The sequence below is a fragment of the Odocoileus virginianus genome, chromosome 11 (assembly GCF_023699985.2).
Source record: "Odocoileus virginianus isolate 20LAN1187 ecotype Illinois chromosome 11, Ovbor_1.2, whole genome shotgun sequence".
NCBI lineage: Eukaryota > Metazoa > Chordata > Mammalia > Artiodactyla > Cervidae > Odocoileus > Odocoileus virginianus.
In genome coordinates this window covers 41,943,677-41,959,312 of record NC_069684.1, presented here as the reverse complement: position 1 = coordinate 41,959,312, position 15,636 = coordinate 41,943,677, and the positions used below count along the sequence as shown (strand labels likewise).

The window sequence follows — 15,636 nt, the reverse complement described above, 5'->3', positions numbered from 1 at the left end:
GTACTTAAACTCAGTAATGTTAGTTTTATTATTTCATTATTATTTAGGACTCTATCTTCTAGCAATATTGTGACAGTTCATTACTTCAAATATAATTTTGACCACTCAGTATGAACAAAAACTGAAATTATCCCAGAAGTGTCTCTTTCTTGTATGTCTTGCTTTTGTACACATTATTTTGATAATACAATGATTTCCTATAGTGATATTTACTTTTATATACAGGAACCCTCCACCTAACAGTTTTAAAGCAACAGTGTGCAATAGAGCATTATTTTGCTTACCTGATACCATATAACAACCTAAGCTGATTTTTCTCCCCACCAGAATTCACTAATGTCCTTTAAAATCCTCAGCTGGTTTGATTCTGTTTTCTTTCCATTCAATACACATCCACTGAGTTCCTCTGTGGACGAGGCTTTGTGCTCATTTTGTTATGAAAGACAATCTTTTCATGTTAAAACTTTTTCACTATCTATAACTTGGTCTTTCTATAAATTACAGAAGTTTGACAGGTTCCAACATCTACTTCTTTTCCTTTAGCTGCATACTGAATACCCCAAGAAAGAATATCTGCACATATGTTTTTGTTTCCTTCCTCTTTTCTCCTTTCAAGGAAGTAGAGATCATGTTGGCTTTTGCATCATTTTAAAAAATATTTGTCAATTTTTCTACTTCCTCCATCCCCAACTAACAAGTTATAAGTCTAAGAGCAAAGTATCTAAATTCTGTTTTCGAGGACCAAGAAATGTTATGTCTGGAGCGTGGGCAGCTTGTAAGGAGAAAGGAGAATGGGAGAGTTAGTGCCAAGGTAGGAAGAAAGAAGGATCCTACATTCATAAGCAAGACTTGTGGAGGAATTTCTTGCCTTGAAAATGTTTGGGGATGAGAGAAGCTATGGTCCACCTTCCCTTGGCGCTCACGGTCATGTTTGCAGTCGTGGACGTGGCACTGACGAGAGTGATGGCTGAGATCTTACGATGGTTCTGCTCCAGGACCTGACCATTGAAATGGATGGAAAACAGTTCTGGCCCAGAGCTCATTCCAATCAGATGCCAGCTGATGTGGTCATGGGCACAGACTGTTATATCTGAGGGAGAGATGGGGGCCAACACAGGCCATCAGCAGTCTGTGATAAAAGAATTCACTCACCAGATACATTTTGAGCACCTGCTTTGCATCAGGCCTTGTGCAAGGTTCTGGGGGTATAAACACTCCCACTATGGTACCTTCCCTAGAAAAGCAGTCATCCAAGTCATGAGCAAACAAGCAGTCACAACTCATTGCAATAAGTGGTGCTAAGAGCCCAGAGATGGGGGAATGTTAGCTCAGAAACACAGGGACTGCTAAGATCCAAGGAGAGAGGCAAGTAGGTGACCAACACTTCTGGTTTACCAAGGACAGAGGGGTTCCCAGAATACAGAACTTTCAATCTTAGAATTGAGAAAGTCCTGGGCAAGCCTGAGTAGTTGGTCACTCTACAACCAACCTGGGCTCAACTGGAGTTGCCAGAGCCTCCAACAGGGCTGAGTTTAAGGGCCAAACCTCCAAAAGGGATGAGTTTAAGGGCCAAACCTCCAAAAGGGATGAGTTTAGGGGTCAAGTTTAAGTGAAGATGCTTTAAGTAGTTTATACTGTTTCTTTGGGCTTCCAAGGTGGTGCTAGTAGTGATAAAGAACCCACCTGCCAATGCAGGAGACGTAAGGGATGGAGGTTTGATCCCTGGGTTGGGAAGATCCTCTGGAGCAGGGCACAGCAACCCATTCCAGTATTCTTGCCTGGAAAATCCCACGGACAGAGGAGCCTAGTGGGCTACAGTCCATGGGGTCACAAAGAGTCAGACACGACTGAAGTGACTTAGCACGCATGCTCTGTTTCTTTACCCACTGACTGATTATTTTAATGACAAGACAATGAGTTACTCTGTCATTTATAGGATCTTGTTAACATGCAGTGGGTAAATCCTCATTATACTGGGTCACTGGGAGTGTTTCATGGATGGAGTAATGAGAACTGAGTACAAAAGCTATTTGGTTCCTTCTTTGCCCCCACAGTGACCGTGAAAATGCTAATTTGCTCTGCAGGAGATTCCAACCTTGGCTTCTATCCTTGGCTTGGGTTTTAACTTTCAGATCTATAATCACTTGATATTAGATTGTGGGGCCATGAATCAGTCCCTCACACAAAGAGTGGCTGAGGGCTTCTCTGTTTTAAACCATTGTAACAAGACCATTTCCTGGTATCATTGGTGAGAACAAGAAGTTGGAAGGTAGGAGGCTTTGGTGGAAGAATTTATCTGTCTCAAATCAATGCTTATATTGGTTTGAGCCTTTTATACATCTGTGTTGGCATTTATTATAGTTTTTCAATTTATACTGCTCCATAAGGCAGTCTAACAAGCATTAACTTTTCTATTTCTACTAATGACATTTCCTTAGGTTGCCCTTCTTAACCCCAGCTACTGTGTCTTTTTCAACTATAAGTTCTTAAATTCTATGCCCACATAGAGTTATTAATTGCTATTTTTTTCATATGGATTCCTTTGGCTTCTTCTCCGCATTTGCACAGGCAATTCAATCTGCCTGGGCATAGATACAGGTTCTCTTTTGACCACTCCCCTTAAGGCCCATAGTACTAGACATGCTATGTTATCTGTAAAAAAAATTCTTGAGTACCTTCTGCACCAGGATAGATGATTAACCCATTTTTGTAAGAAAGTACATTGAGACAGTTAACTGCCAAAAAAACACACTAGGGTAGAGAAGTGAACAAGGTGAGGTCAGATGTGCTCAGTAACTAAGTTTTTAAACTCTGAATCAAAACCCAGGGTCATGTGAGTATAAAGACCTAACCAGGAAGATGGAATCAAATGAAATGGAACACAATTTAAAAGCAATATCCAGACCTCAACTCTTGACAAGTTTTATTTTTAGTTAGAGAAACCACTTGTGATTTTCAGATACAGAGAATAGCTTCTGAGAAGCTTAGTGCTTTGAAGCATAGTTTATTTAATAAAGTAATATGTTCACTTCTCCCATTTTTCCTCCACAGGATCTTTGATTCTAGTTCATTTCTATCAGAGAGAAGCAGAAGTGGTTTAGATGGGTATCAATTTTTTTCTCTTAACAATAGTTATAATTTCGCTTTTTCACAAGAGTCTACATGCAAATGAAGAGAAAAATATCCCACATGTCATTGAATATTATTCATCATCTTTTGCAATGCTCGTAGTATTTTCACATACTGGATATTTCTCCTAGTCTCCTATTCATCTTCACTGTAAGTGTCTTTATTGCATTCTTCCTACTGACCTTTCCTGCTAGGGATTGACCTTGAATTCTGTCCTCTGAGTCTTCCTCTTTGGAGGAAGGTATGGTTACTGTGCAGCAGGAACCACACAATTCACTGAAGAAGACTAAGCTGATATCCTGGAGGTCTTTGCAGGTGAAACCTGCTCAGAGCATGATGTCTAATAAGATCACTTGCTTCTCTTGGCTTCTAATTTGTCTGTTGTACTTGCTAGTTTTTGTGGGGGTTTTTTGTCTTTTGTTTTCAAATAGGATAATAAAATCTTGAGAACCACTAAACTAGGTTCCATGACCTTTCAGATCAGGAGTTAAAAAATAAATAGTGTAGTCAACTTCCCTAGGGCCTTAGGGAAACAATGGGACCAATGCTTCAACTAGTTTTTCAACACAGCCCGTGTATTACCTGGTATCGTCCCATTCACATAGCCATTGACTGTGTACATTAAGGATGATGTCTGATTCCAGCTTTTACTTTCATCAAACACAGCAAACATCAGTACATGTTGCTTGTCAAACATTTTCTGAATTCCATTCTTAGTTAGGGTGCCTGTGAAAAAAGACATAGTTTTAATAGCATCCAAGTTAGAAGACTCTAGCTATTCCTAGATGGCAGTGTTGTAGAGAAGCAGCCTATCATACCGATGTCTACTGTGAGCCATTCTTATAAAAAATAGCATCTATCAAGTAATAATGATTGAACGCTTATTAAAATCCTGGTACCACATTGTTTCCTCTGACATCTGATAGCCTTGAGGAATGGGACTTTAAAGGTACATTTGATCTGACACAGAGAGAAAACATTTGATGACTGTTAAGACTTTAGTAAAAGTAGCCATTTCTTCCAGTGTCAATAAGTCCCATAGCTCATAGGTCCCATGGCTTATCTGGTAAAAGCATTACACTCTAAGTTTAATAGAGCCATCTTGCTAGTATCTGTAATGAGACATAGAGAATTGGTTGAGAGGGTCAAGATTAATCTATTCTCAAAATGGAAAAAAATGCAGCTGATTATAAAATGAAATAAGAGAATTTTACAAGTTTAAAATATTTTTCAGTGTCGTCACAGTATCTTCAGTATACCAGGCAATGAAAATATGTATTTGTGTAGTGAATAAATGAATTAGGAATGTTATGTAGGTTTGGTATGTGTATATGTATAGACAGATGGTGAATCCATCATATTGTTTCCCACAGTGAAATTTGTTATGGTTGTTTATTTTAATAAAAGATTGGATAAATTCTTTGGGGTAAAGTAATCCAAGCTTACTCGTAAGAAGCCCAGCCAATGAAATTTCTTATAAAGTCAATTGAGTGTGTTCAAAACCTACCACCCAAAGTGTTTGGCTTCTTTACAAGAAAGAAACTTAGAGTTTTGTGTATTTATAGACCAAATTGCCAACCCAAGCCTCAGGTATATTTGTCAAAACTCTTTCCAAGGACTCTCAGCAGAGTATATAGGCTGCTGTATACTTTCAAAAAGACCTGGCCTTGAGGTAAATGTTACAGATCATATGGGCATGGCAGCAGAACATACTCCCAGACAAAGATTTACTTGGGAGAGATTCCCAGGACCAAGATGAAGAAAGGATTAAAGAGAGAGAAGATTCCACCCTTCAAATACCAGTGTCAAACTATGATCTGGTTTCTGCACCCTTCTCTTCATTTATGAAAAGATCCCAAGGCGCTTTCAAACTTCATTTCATGATAGTACTCCTTACCAATCCAACATCTTTGTTGTCATTGAATTTTTTTTTACCTTTCTTGCAAATAAGCAGAGGTCCAATCAGTCCAGAGTTGAAGTCCTCTACGAGATTTACATAGGAATAATAGATGTGTGTGAGGCATGGAGGGTCATCGTGGGTGGGCCCACTGTCCTCACTGATACTCCACACATAGGTATATTCTTGGCCTGGAGCTACAGCATCATCCATCTTCTCCATGGGGAGTGTGTGGTCAGAGTAAGACGCACCTGGAGAAGTAAAAGCCATGAGAACATCTGAAGAGTTTCTGAGAATTACTTTTTCACTGCTCTCAAATCTGCAGGAACATAAGCTTTCAATGAAGATGTTTGTGCCTTTCTATAGTAAACCTTCATTATGTGGATCTAAGATTCACTTAGATCCACTTCTGTGTCTGTGTAATTATAAAAACTCTGAGTCAATGGTGATCTGAGGTGAACAAGAAATGTTACTAGTACATTATTTAAAAGGCTAGCAAGCTAATTTTACAGTGTGTCTAAATAATTGTTATTTAAATTTAATCAAAGAAGTGAGTAACCTTTGATCAGGAAATCATCACAGAATATGAAGATAGGCTATATCTTCTCTATGATGCTTGACAAGACAACCAATATTTTAAAAATTCTTAAACTTTTTATTGATGTATAGTTGATTTATAATGCTGTGTTAGTGTCTGGTGAATAGCAAAATGATTCTGTTACATATGTATACCTTTTTTAATATTATTTTCCATTATAGTTTATTAAGGATATTGAAAATAGTTATCTGTGCTAGACAGTAGAACCTTGTTGTCATATTAATTTTATATATAGTAGTTTGTATCTGCTAACCCCAAACTCCTAATGTATTGTTCTCCCACCCCCTTTCCCCTTTGGTTACCATAAGCTTGTTTTCTTTGTCTGTGAGTCTGTTCCTATTTTGTAAAAATGTTCATTTGCATCATATTTTAGATTTTCACATACAATTGATATCATATATTTGTCTTTCTCTGTTTGACTTAACTTCACTTAGTATGATAATCTCTAGGTTCATTCATGTTTCTGCTGATGACATTGTTTCATTCTTTTTTATGCCTGAATAGTATTCCATTGCATGTATGTATAAATAGATAGATGTACATATACCACATCTTTATCCATCCTGTCAGTGGACATTTAGATTGCTTCCATGGCTTGGGTATTGTAAATAGTGCCTCTATGAATATTAGGGTACATGTAGAGTTTTTATCTGGATATATGTCCAAAGTAGGATTGCTGTATCATATGGCAACTCTATTTTTAGTTTTTTGAGGAAACTCTGTTCTGTGTTTCATGGTGGCTGCACCAGTTTACACTCCCACCAACAGTGTAGGTGGGTTCCCCTTTCTCTAAACCCTCTCTAGCATTTGTTAGTTGGAAACTTTTTGATAATGGCCATTTTGACCTGTGTGAGGTGATAGCTTATTGTAGTTTTGATTTGCATTTCTCTGATAATTAGTGATGTTGAGCACCTTTTCATATGCCTATTGGCCACTTGTACATTTTTTTTTTTGAAAAATGGCTATTTAGGTCTGCCAATTTTTTGACTGTTGTTTTTTTTTTTTTTTTGTCATTGAGTTGTATGAGCTGTCTATACATTTTGGAAACTGCAAATATTTTCTCCCAGTCCACAAGTAAGATATATTCAGTTGCCTGTTAGCATGGGTGTAAGTACATTCACATCTACTTATATACTGTTTCACTCTGTATTTCATGTCTTCTTTCCAACTGATGCCACTCTGAGCCCTTTTATCACATACCTACCATCTGATTATCCCAATTCTTTCCCCGGAGTCTCAAAGTCTAGCAGTCGAGTTGTCCTTGTGATTATGAAATGTATCTCCCCTGTGAAGTTTACATGCTTTACTTCAGTCCTTTGTGTCCCTAGAAGGCCCACCGGTAAGACTTTCATGTGTATTCAACTTTCCATTCTGGTGGGAGATGGGGGAGAATATAGAAATGGTCTTACTTATTGAAGAAAGGGAACTGTGGTGTTCAAGAGTAACAGCAGAGCAGAGGGTTGGGTGGCATTTTCAGCAACAAAAGGAAGATGTGGCCAGAGATGGAGCAAGTGAGGACAGGAAGGGCAGAGGCCGATGTCAGACAGCAAGAGGGAAGACCAGTTTCTTCCGAGGAGTTCCTCATTTCATTAGGTGACAGTTTCACGTCGTCGGCTGGTACCAGAATTTCTCTTTGGGATTCAGTTATCTTTGTTTAGTACAACAGTCAATAAATTCCTTAAGGTGGAAGGTAAGACCATTGGAGTGTAAATGTGAGTAGAAACTAAGGATCAGAGAAAAGGGCTAAAATGTTTAACATGATGGAGCCAAAGGCCAGTGGCAACTACTCTAACTGAAAAGACTGTACTTTGGGAAAACAAATGGTTAATTTCTTTCCTTCCCCTCCCCCTTCCCTGTTCTTTTTCTTCTCCTCTTTATTCCTCCTCCCTTCTCCCTCTCCCTCACCCTTTCATCATCTTTCCTGAGGTATAAATTACAAACAATGCAATTCACCAATTTTAAGTACAATATTTGCTAAATTTGGATAAACATGTATAGTTCTATAGCTACCATCACTATGGAGGGCCAGAACAATCCCATCACTGCAGGAAGTTTCCATGTACCATTTGTAGTCAATACCTTCCCCTACTCTCCGGACACAGACAACTGCTGATTTGCTTTCTGTCTCTATGTTTTGCTTTCCTGTGTTGTCATATAAATGGAATGACGCATCCATTTTGTTTGATTTAATTAGTTACTGTGATATACTTTCCATCCTTTACTTTTTATCTGTCTTTGTTTTTAAAGTGGATTTCTTGGGTTCAGCATCAAGTTGGGTGTTGCTTTCAATTCAGTCTTAAAAGCTATCTCTTAGTTGTTCTTCCCATTTGCTTTTAATATAATTATTGATATGGTTAGGTTTAAATCTATCATCCTGCTATTGTTTTCTATTTGTTCATCTGGCTTTTGTTCATTATTTTCTTTTCTTTCCTAACTTCTTTTGGATTAATTGAGTATTTTTAACGTTTCCTTTTTACCTCCACTATTGGCTTTTTAGCTTTACTTTATTCGCAGTGCCCTTCAGTTCACAGCATACAACTTTAACTTATCGTAGTCTACCTTCAAATAATACTATACCATTTTACTTATATTACAAGAAACTTGCAACAGTATATTTCCATTTTCATCCTCCCAGCCTTGTGCTGCTTGTCACCTCCATTTTACTTCTACATATATAATATACCCCATTATAAATTGTCATTATTCTTTGCTTAAATTTAGATAATCAATTATCACTTAAAAACAAGAAAAATTTTTCTCCATACTTATCCGTTTCTGGAACTTGTATTCCTTCGTGTGGCTCCAAGGATCTCTCTGATACAACCTTTTTCTGACTAAAGCACTTCCTTTAACTTTTTTCCCTCTGGTTTGCTAATGAGAAATTCTTTCTACTTTCTTTGTCTAAATCAGTCTTTATTTTGCCTTCAGTTTAAAGGATATTTTTACTTGGTATAGAATATCAAGTGGACAGACCATCCCCACCCCCCTTATCCAGTACTTTAAAGATATCTTTGTCTTCCCTGGTGATTCAGATGGTAAAGAATCAGCCTACAATGTGGGAGACCCCAGTTGGATCCCTGAGTTGGGAAGATTCCCTAGAGAAGGAAATGGCAACCTACTCCAGGTGGGATTCTCTTGCCAGGAGAATTCCATGGACAGAGGAGTCTGGCGGGCTACAGTCCATGGGGTTGCAAAGAGTCAGACACGACTGAGTGGCACACACACAACTATCTTCTGGCTTGCACTGTTTCTAATGATATATGCTACTGTTCTATTTTTGTCCATCTATGACATTTTCCCTCTGAACATTTTTTCTTCAGCACTGGTTTTCATTTGATTATGATATGCCTTGTTGTGCTTTTATTCATGTTTCTTTTTGCCTTTGTCAAGCTCCCTGAATTTGTAGGATTATGGTTTTCATCACAGTTGGAAAGTTTATAGCCACTATTTCTTTGAATATTTTTTTCTGTCTCTTCCTTTTCTAGGATTCCAATTAGTTAACCCATGAACAACATGGTTTAAACTGTGTGAAAACATTTACAATGTTTCCCCCCCTCCCAAAATATCTACTACATTACAACACCATTCATGGTTAGTTGAACCTGCAGATGCAGAACCACAGATAGAGAGGACAGACTAAAGTTACACATGGATTTTCAAATATGTGGAGGGTCAGTACCCCAATCCGTACATTATTTAAGGGTTAGCTGTACACATATGTCAGATCATGACTGAGCAACTGGACTGAACTGAACATATATTCACTCTTTAGATTCTCTTCTCATATAAGTTATCCCAGAATATTGAGTAGACTTCCCTGTACCATAGAGTAGGTCCTTTTGGTAATCTATCGTATATATAGTAGTGTGTATGTGTTCTTTTCCTGGATCTGTTTCTAATTATTCAGGTTTTTTTTTTAAATTATGGGTAATGATTTTCCTGATTTTTTGAACATATTAATTTTTATTAACATTGTGAGTTTTACATGTTGGTTTTGAGATTTTGTTACCTTCTTGTAATAAGCATTGGATTTTATGTTGCACATAGTTTAGATTGTTGTTGTTCCTTAGTTGTTGCTAAGTCATGTCTGACTCTTTGCAATCCCATGGACTGTGACACAACAGGCTTTCCCGTCCTTCACTATTTCCCGGAGTTTGCTCAAACTCATGTCCACTGTGTTGATGATGCCATCCAACCATCTCATCCTCTGTCATCTCCTCCTCCTCCTGCCCTCAATCCTTCCCAGCATCAGGGTCTTTCCCTTGACTCAGCTCTTCACATAAGCTCTTCACATAAGGTGGCCAAAGTACTGGAGTTTCAGCTTCATCATCAGTCCTTCCAATGAACATTCAGGGTTGATTTCCTTTAGAATTGATTGGTTTGATCTCCAGGCAGTCCAAGGGACTCTCAAGAGTCTTTCCCAGCACCACAATTTGAAAGCATCAATTCTTTGGTTCTCAGCTTTCTTTATGGTCCAACTCTCACATCCATACATGACTACTGGAAAAACCATAGCTTTGACTATACGGACCTTTGTTGGCAAAGTGATATCTCTGCTTTTTAATATGCTGTCTAGCTTTTCTTCCAAGGAGCAAGCATCTTTTAATTTCATGGCTGCAGTCACCATTCACAGTGATTTTGGAGCCCAAGAATATAAAGTCTATCACTGTTTCCATTGTTTCCCCATCTATTTGCCATGAAGTGATGGGACTGTACACCATGATCTTAGTTTTTTGAATGTTGAGTTTTAAGCCAGCTTTTGCATTCTCCTCTTTTGCCCTCATCAAGAGGCTCTGTAGTTCCTCTTCACTTTCTGCCATAAGGGTGGTGTCACCTGCATATCTGAGGTTGTTGATATTTCTCCCAACAATTTTGATTCTGGCTTGTAGTCATCCGGCCCAGCATTTCACATGATGTACTTACTTGGAATCAATTTGATACTTTCAAGTTTATTTTTAAAGCTTTGTCATCTCCCGAGAAGCCTATAGCCTAGACTCAATTCAGTTCAGTTCAGTTCAGTCGCTCAGTCATGTCCAGCTCTTTGCGACCCCATGGACTGCGGCACGCCAGGCCTCCCTGTCCATCACCAACTCCCGGAGTTTACTCACACTCATGTCCATTGAGTTGATGATACCATCCAACCATCTCATCCTTTGTCGTCCCCTTCTCCTCCTGCCATCAATCTTTCCCAGCATCAGGGTCTTTTCAAATGAGTCAGTTCTTCACATCAGGTGGCCAAAGTATTGGAGAGTTTCACCATCAGTCCTTCCAGTGAATATTCAGGACTGATCTCCTTTAGGATGGACTGGTTGGATCTCCTTGCAGTCCAAGGGACTCTCAAGAGTCTTCTCCAACACCACAGTTCAAAAGCATCAATTCTTCGGCACTCAGCCTTCTTTATAGTCCAACTCTCACATCCATACATGACTACTGGAAAACCATAGCCTTGACTAGATGACCTTTGTTGGCAAAGTAATGTTTCTGCTTTTTAATGCTGTCTAGGTTGTTCAGAACTTTTCTTCCAAGAAGTTAGCGTCTTTTAATTTCATGGCTGCAATCACCATCTGCAGTGATTTTTGGAGCCCCCCAAAATAAAGTCTGTCACTGTTTCCACTGTTTCCCCATCTATTTGCCGTGAAGTGATGGGACCAGATGCCATGATCTTAGTTTTCTGAATGTGGAGCTTTAAGCCAACTTTTTCACTCTCCTCTTTCACTTTCATCAAGAGGCTCTTTAGTTCTTCTTCGCTTTCTGCCATAAGGGTGGTGTCATCTGCATATCTGAAGTTATAGATTATTTCTCCCAGCAATCTTGATTCCAGCTTGTGCTTCTTCCAGCTCAGCGTTTCTCATGATGTATTCTGCATACAAGTTAAATAAGCAGGGTAACAATATACAGCTTTCCCTATTTGGAACTAGTCTGTTGTTCCATGTCCAGTTCTAACTGTTGCTTCCTGACCTGCATAAAGGTTTCTCAGGAGGCAGGTAAGGTGGTCTGGTATTCCATCTTTTTAAGAATTTTCCACAGTTTGTTGTGATCCACACAATCAAAGGCTTTGGCATAGTCAATAAAGCAGAAATAGATGTTTTTCTGGAACATCTTGCTTTTTTGATTATCCAGCAGATGTTGGTAATTTGATCTCTGGTTCCTCTGCCTTTTCTAAAGACACCTTGAACATCTGGAATTTCATCGTTCCCGTACTGTTAAAGTCTGCCTTGGAGAATTTTTATCATTACTTTACTAGCATGTGAGATGAGTGCAATTGTGCGGTAGTTTGAGCATTCTTTGGCATTGCCTTTCTTTGGGATTGCAATGAAAACTCACTTTTTGACTTCAGACTCTACTACAAAGCCACAGTCATCAAGACAGTATGGTACTGGCACAAAGACAGAAATATAGATCAATGGAACAGAATAGAAAGCCCAGAGATAAGTCCACGAACCTATGGTCACCTTATCTTCGACAAAGGAGGCAAGGATATACAATGGAAAAAAGATAACCTCTTTAACAAGTGGTGCTGGGAAAACTGGTCAACCACCTGTAAAAGAATGAAACTAGAACACTTTCTAACACCATACACAAAAATAAACTCAAAATGGATTAAAGATCTAAATGTAAGACCAGAAACTATCAAACTCCTAGAGGAGAACATAGGCAAAACACTCTCCGACATAAATCACAGCAGGATCCTCTATGACCCACATCCCAGAATTTCAGAAATAAAAGCAAAAATAAACAAATGGGACCTAATGAAACTTAAAAGCTTTTGCACAACAAAGGAAACTATAAGCAAGGTGAAAAGACCCCTCAGATTGGGAGAAAATAATAGCAAATGAAGCAACAGACAAAGGATTAATCTCAAAAATATACAAGCAACTCCTCCAGCTCAACTCCAGAAAAATAAATGACCCAATCAAAAAATGGGCCAAAGAACTCAACAGGCATTTCTCCAAGGAAGACATACAGATGGCTAACAAACACATGAAAAGATGCTCAACATCACTCATTATCAGAGAAATGCAAATCAAAACCACAATGAGGTACCATTATACGCCAGTCAGGATGGCTGCTGTCCAAAAGTCTACAAGCAATAAATGCTGGAGAGGGTGTGGAGAAAAGGGAACCCTCTTACGCTGTTGGTGGGAATGCAAATTAGTACAGCCACTATGGAAAACAGTGTGGAGATTTCTTAAAAAGCTGGAAATAGAACTGCCATATGACCCAGCAATCCCACTTCTGGGCATACACACCAAGGAAACCAGATCTAAAAGAGCCACATGCACCCCAATGTTCATCGCAGCACTGTTTATAATAGCCAGGACATGGAAGCAACCCAGATGCCCATCAGCAGACGAATGGATGAGGAAGCTGTGGTACATATACACCATGGAATATTACTCAGCCATTAAAAAGAATTCATTTGAATCAGTTCTAATGAGATGGATGAAACTGGAGCCCATTATACAGAGCAAAGTAAGCCAGAAAGATAAAGACCATTACAGTATACTAACACATATATATGGACTTTAGAAAGATGGTAACGATAACCCTATATGCAAAACAGAAAAAGAGACTCAGATGTATGGAACAGACTTGTGGACTCTGGGAGAAGGCGAGGGTGGGATGTTTCAGGAGAACAGCGTCGAAACATGTATATTATCTAGGGTGAAACGGATAACCAGCTAAGGTTGGGTACATGAGACAAGTGCTCGGGCCTGGTGCACTGGGAAGACCCAGAGGGATCGGGTGGAGAGGGAGGTGGGAGGGGGGACTGGGATGGGGAATACATGTAAATCCATGGCTAATTCATATCAATGTATAACAAAAACTACTGTAATGATGTAAAGTAATTAGCCTCCAACTAATAAAAATTAAAAAGAAAAAAACTCACTTTTTCCAGTCCATTGTCCAATTTCTGTCCCTTCTGGTGATTCTACCCATTGCCCATTTATTAGGAATTCTGTTCACTTTTGATGGTGGGAACACACACTATTCCTGATCCTGTATGTGGTCTAGGGATTGTTCTGTCTGTTTCTCTTCTCTTTGGTGATATTTTCCTTACCCTTAATACTTTCCTCTTGTGCATGTGCATATTAGTATAATAGTTGAAGACTTGACAGGACCTTTCACTGGATTCTCATGAGTACTTTCTCTGTGTCTACACCATTCTCTCTAGGACTCTGTGCTACAAATCATAAGTTCCAGTCACTATAAAGTCTAAATAAAGTAAAGTTTGTTTCTTCAACTCAGAGAGAATCCTGGGCTCTATTTCATTTCACCCTCATTGTGCTATGCCCTGGAGACTGTCTCCAGGCAGAGGGCCCCCTATCTCATTCTCTTGTGGATCATTCTCTCACATTGTCTCTTGTTCACTATCCGAAAACCGTTTTTTCATGTGCTTTGTCTACCTGTCTGATTGTTAAACAAAAGGATAAATCTGTTCCCTCATGTCCAGGTGGAAAAGGCAATGGCACCCCACTCCAGTACCCTTGCCTGGCAAATCCCATGGACGGAGGAGCCTGGTAGGCTGCAGTCCATGGGGTCGCAAAGAGTCGGATATGACTGAGCGACTTCACTTTCACTTTTCATTTTCATGCAGTGGAGAAGGAAATGGCAACCCACTCCAGTGTTCTTGCTTAGAGAATCCCAGGGACGGCGGAGCCTGGTGGGTTGCTGTCTATGGGGTCACACAGAGTCGGACATGACTGAAGCAGCTTAGCAGCAGCAGGAAAATATATTCCACTCAGAAACACTCATGTGAATTTTCATGGCATCAGCACATATTTGGGCTCTCCAGATGTGTGTGGGAAACAGCATCTGCACTCATCAGCAGTGGGACATTCAGCTGCTGCAGGAGCATGTACTACTGTACCACAGGAGGTTCTAAGCATGGAAATCATAAGATAGAAGAGTTGAGTAGTTATATCTAGATTCATTGACCCGTTCTTCACAGGACACCATTCTATGTATGAAAGACAATGTAACCAAATGAAATAATATCATAGTCATGATTTCATTTGCCTTAGAGATAAGAAATAAAGATGTACTTTAATATCCTCAGAAGCTGCCAGTTTATTGTTGATGGTTAAGCTTATGTCATGGGGGGAAAAAAAAGACTAGTTGTGGATGGACCATAAAGTCTATTGAAGACAGGAGACTGAATTAGTTACTATAAGCTCAACACAAATCCAGCTGTGTCAACTCATTCCATCAAACTTTAAAGAGTTTTGTCTTACCCACAGAATAAAGACTAAGTGTGTTGCTATGGCAGCTGAAATCATTCATGAGTTTACCCAGTCTGCCTATCCAGTATCATCCCCCTTTATATCTCTATGTTGTGCATATCTTATAATTCACAGCAATGTACTATCTCTAAAATATACTCCAAGTTTGCACTCTTCTCTGTGTCTCTCTATAGACATCACTTTAGGACAAGTCTAGACTTGAGAATTAGCCTGTTAACTGGTCATTGGGATTCTGGCATAAGAGGAACCCCACAATCTATTTCCCAGCCTGTAAACAGAAGGATCCCTTAAAACCACAGATCTTACTTTGCCATGTTCCTGCTTAAAATCCTGACAGTGACCTCTTATTTCTCAAAATCCTTAACAGTAACCATGGGTCCATTTATCGTCTAGCCGTCTTTTCTCTCCATTCTCAATATGTGTGACTTTTCTCCTTGTTTACTATCAGTCACACTTGGACCATCTTTTAGTTTCCCAGATGTGCCAAATTCTGTCCTAGCTCAGGATCTTTGCAGATATCATTCCCTTTGCCTAGAATGTTCTTCCTCCCTTTCTTTCTTTGGATAAATGTGTGCTCATCCTTCAGATGTCCACTTAAATGTAAGCTTGCTTCTTCCTTGATTTCTGATTGTACTGTGTCTTTTTTTTTCTTTTATAGCATTCATCACTACTTATAATTAAATATATGTGTAATTATATGATTAATTTCTTTTCTTCCTACTAGATAATGATTAACTGTGCCATGCACATTTCCATCACTAGAATAT

The 15,636-nt window shown here is 39.0% G+C and overlaps 1 protein-coding gene across 1 annotated transcript in view; it reads right to left on the bottom strand.

The window, feature by feature from the left end:
* The window catches only part of F5 (coagulation factor V), an 81,574-nt gene that overhangs the window by 44,193 nt on the left and 21,745 nt on the right, over positions 1-15,636 (bottom strand). The window contains exons 4-6 of the mRNA XM_070474340.1: positions 5,065-5,277; positions 3,712-3,855; positions 869-1,090 (exon numbers count right to left, since the gene is read on the bottom strand). Coding sequence (XP_070330441.1) covers positions 869-1,090; positions 3,712-3,855; positions 5,065-5,277 — 579 coding nt within the window. The remainder of the gene's footprint in view (positions 1-868; positions 1,091-3,711; positions 3,856-5,064; positions 5,278-15,636) is intronic.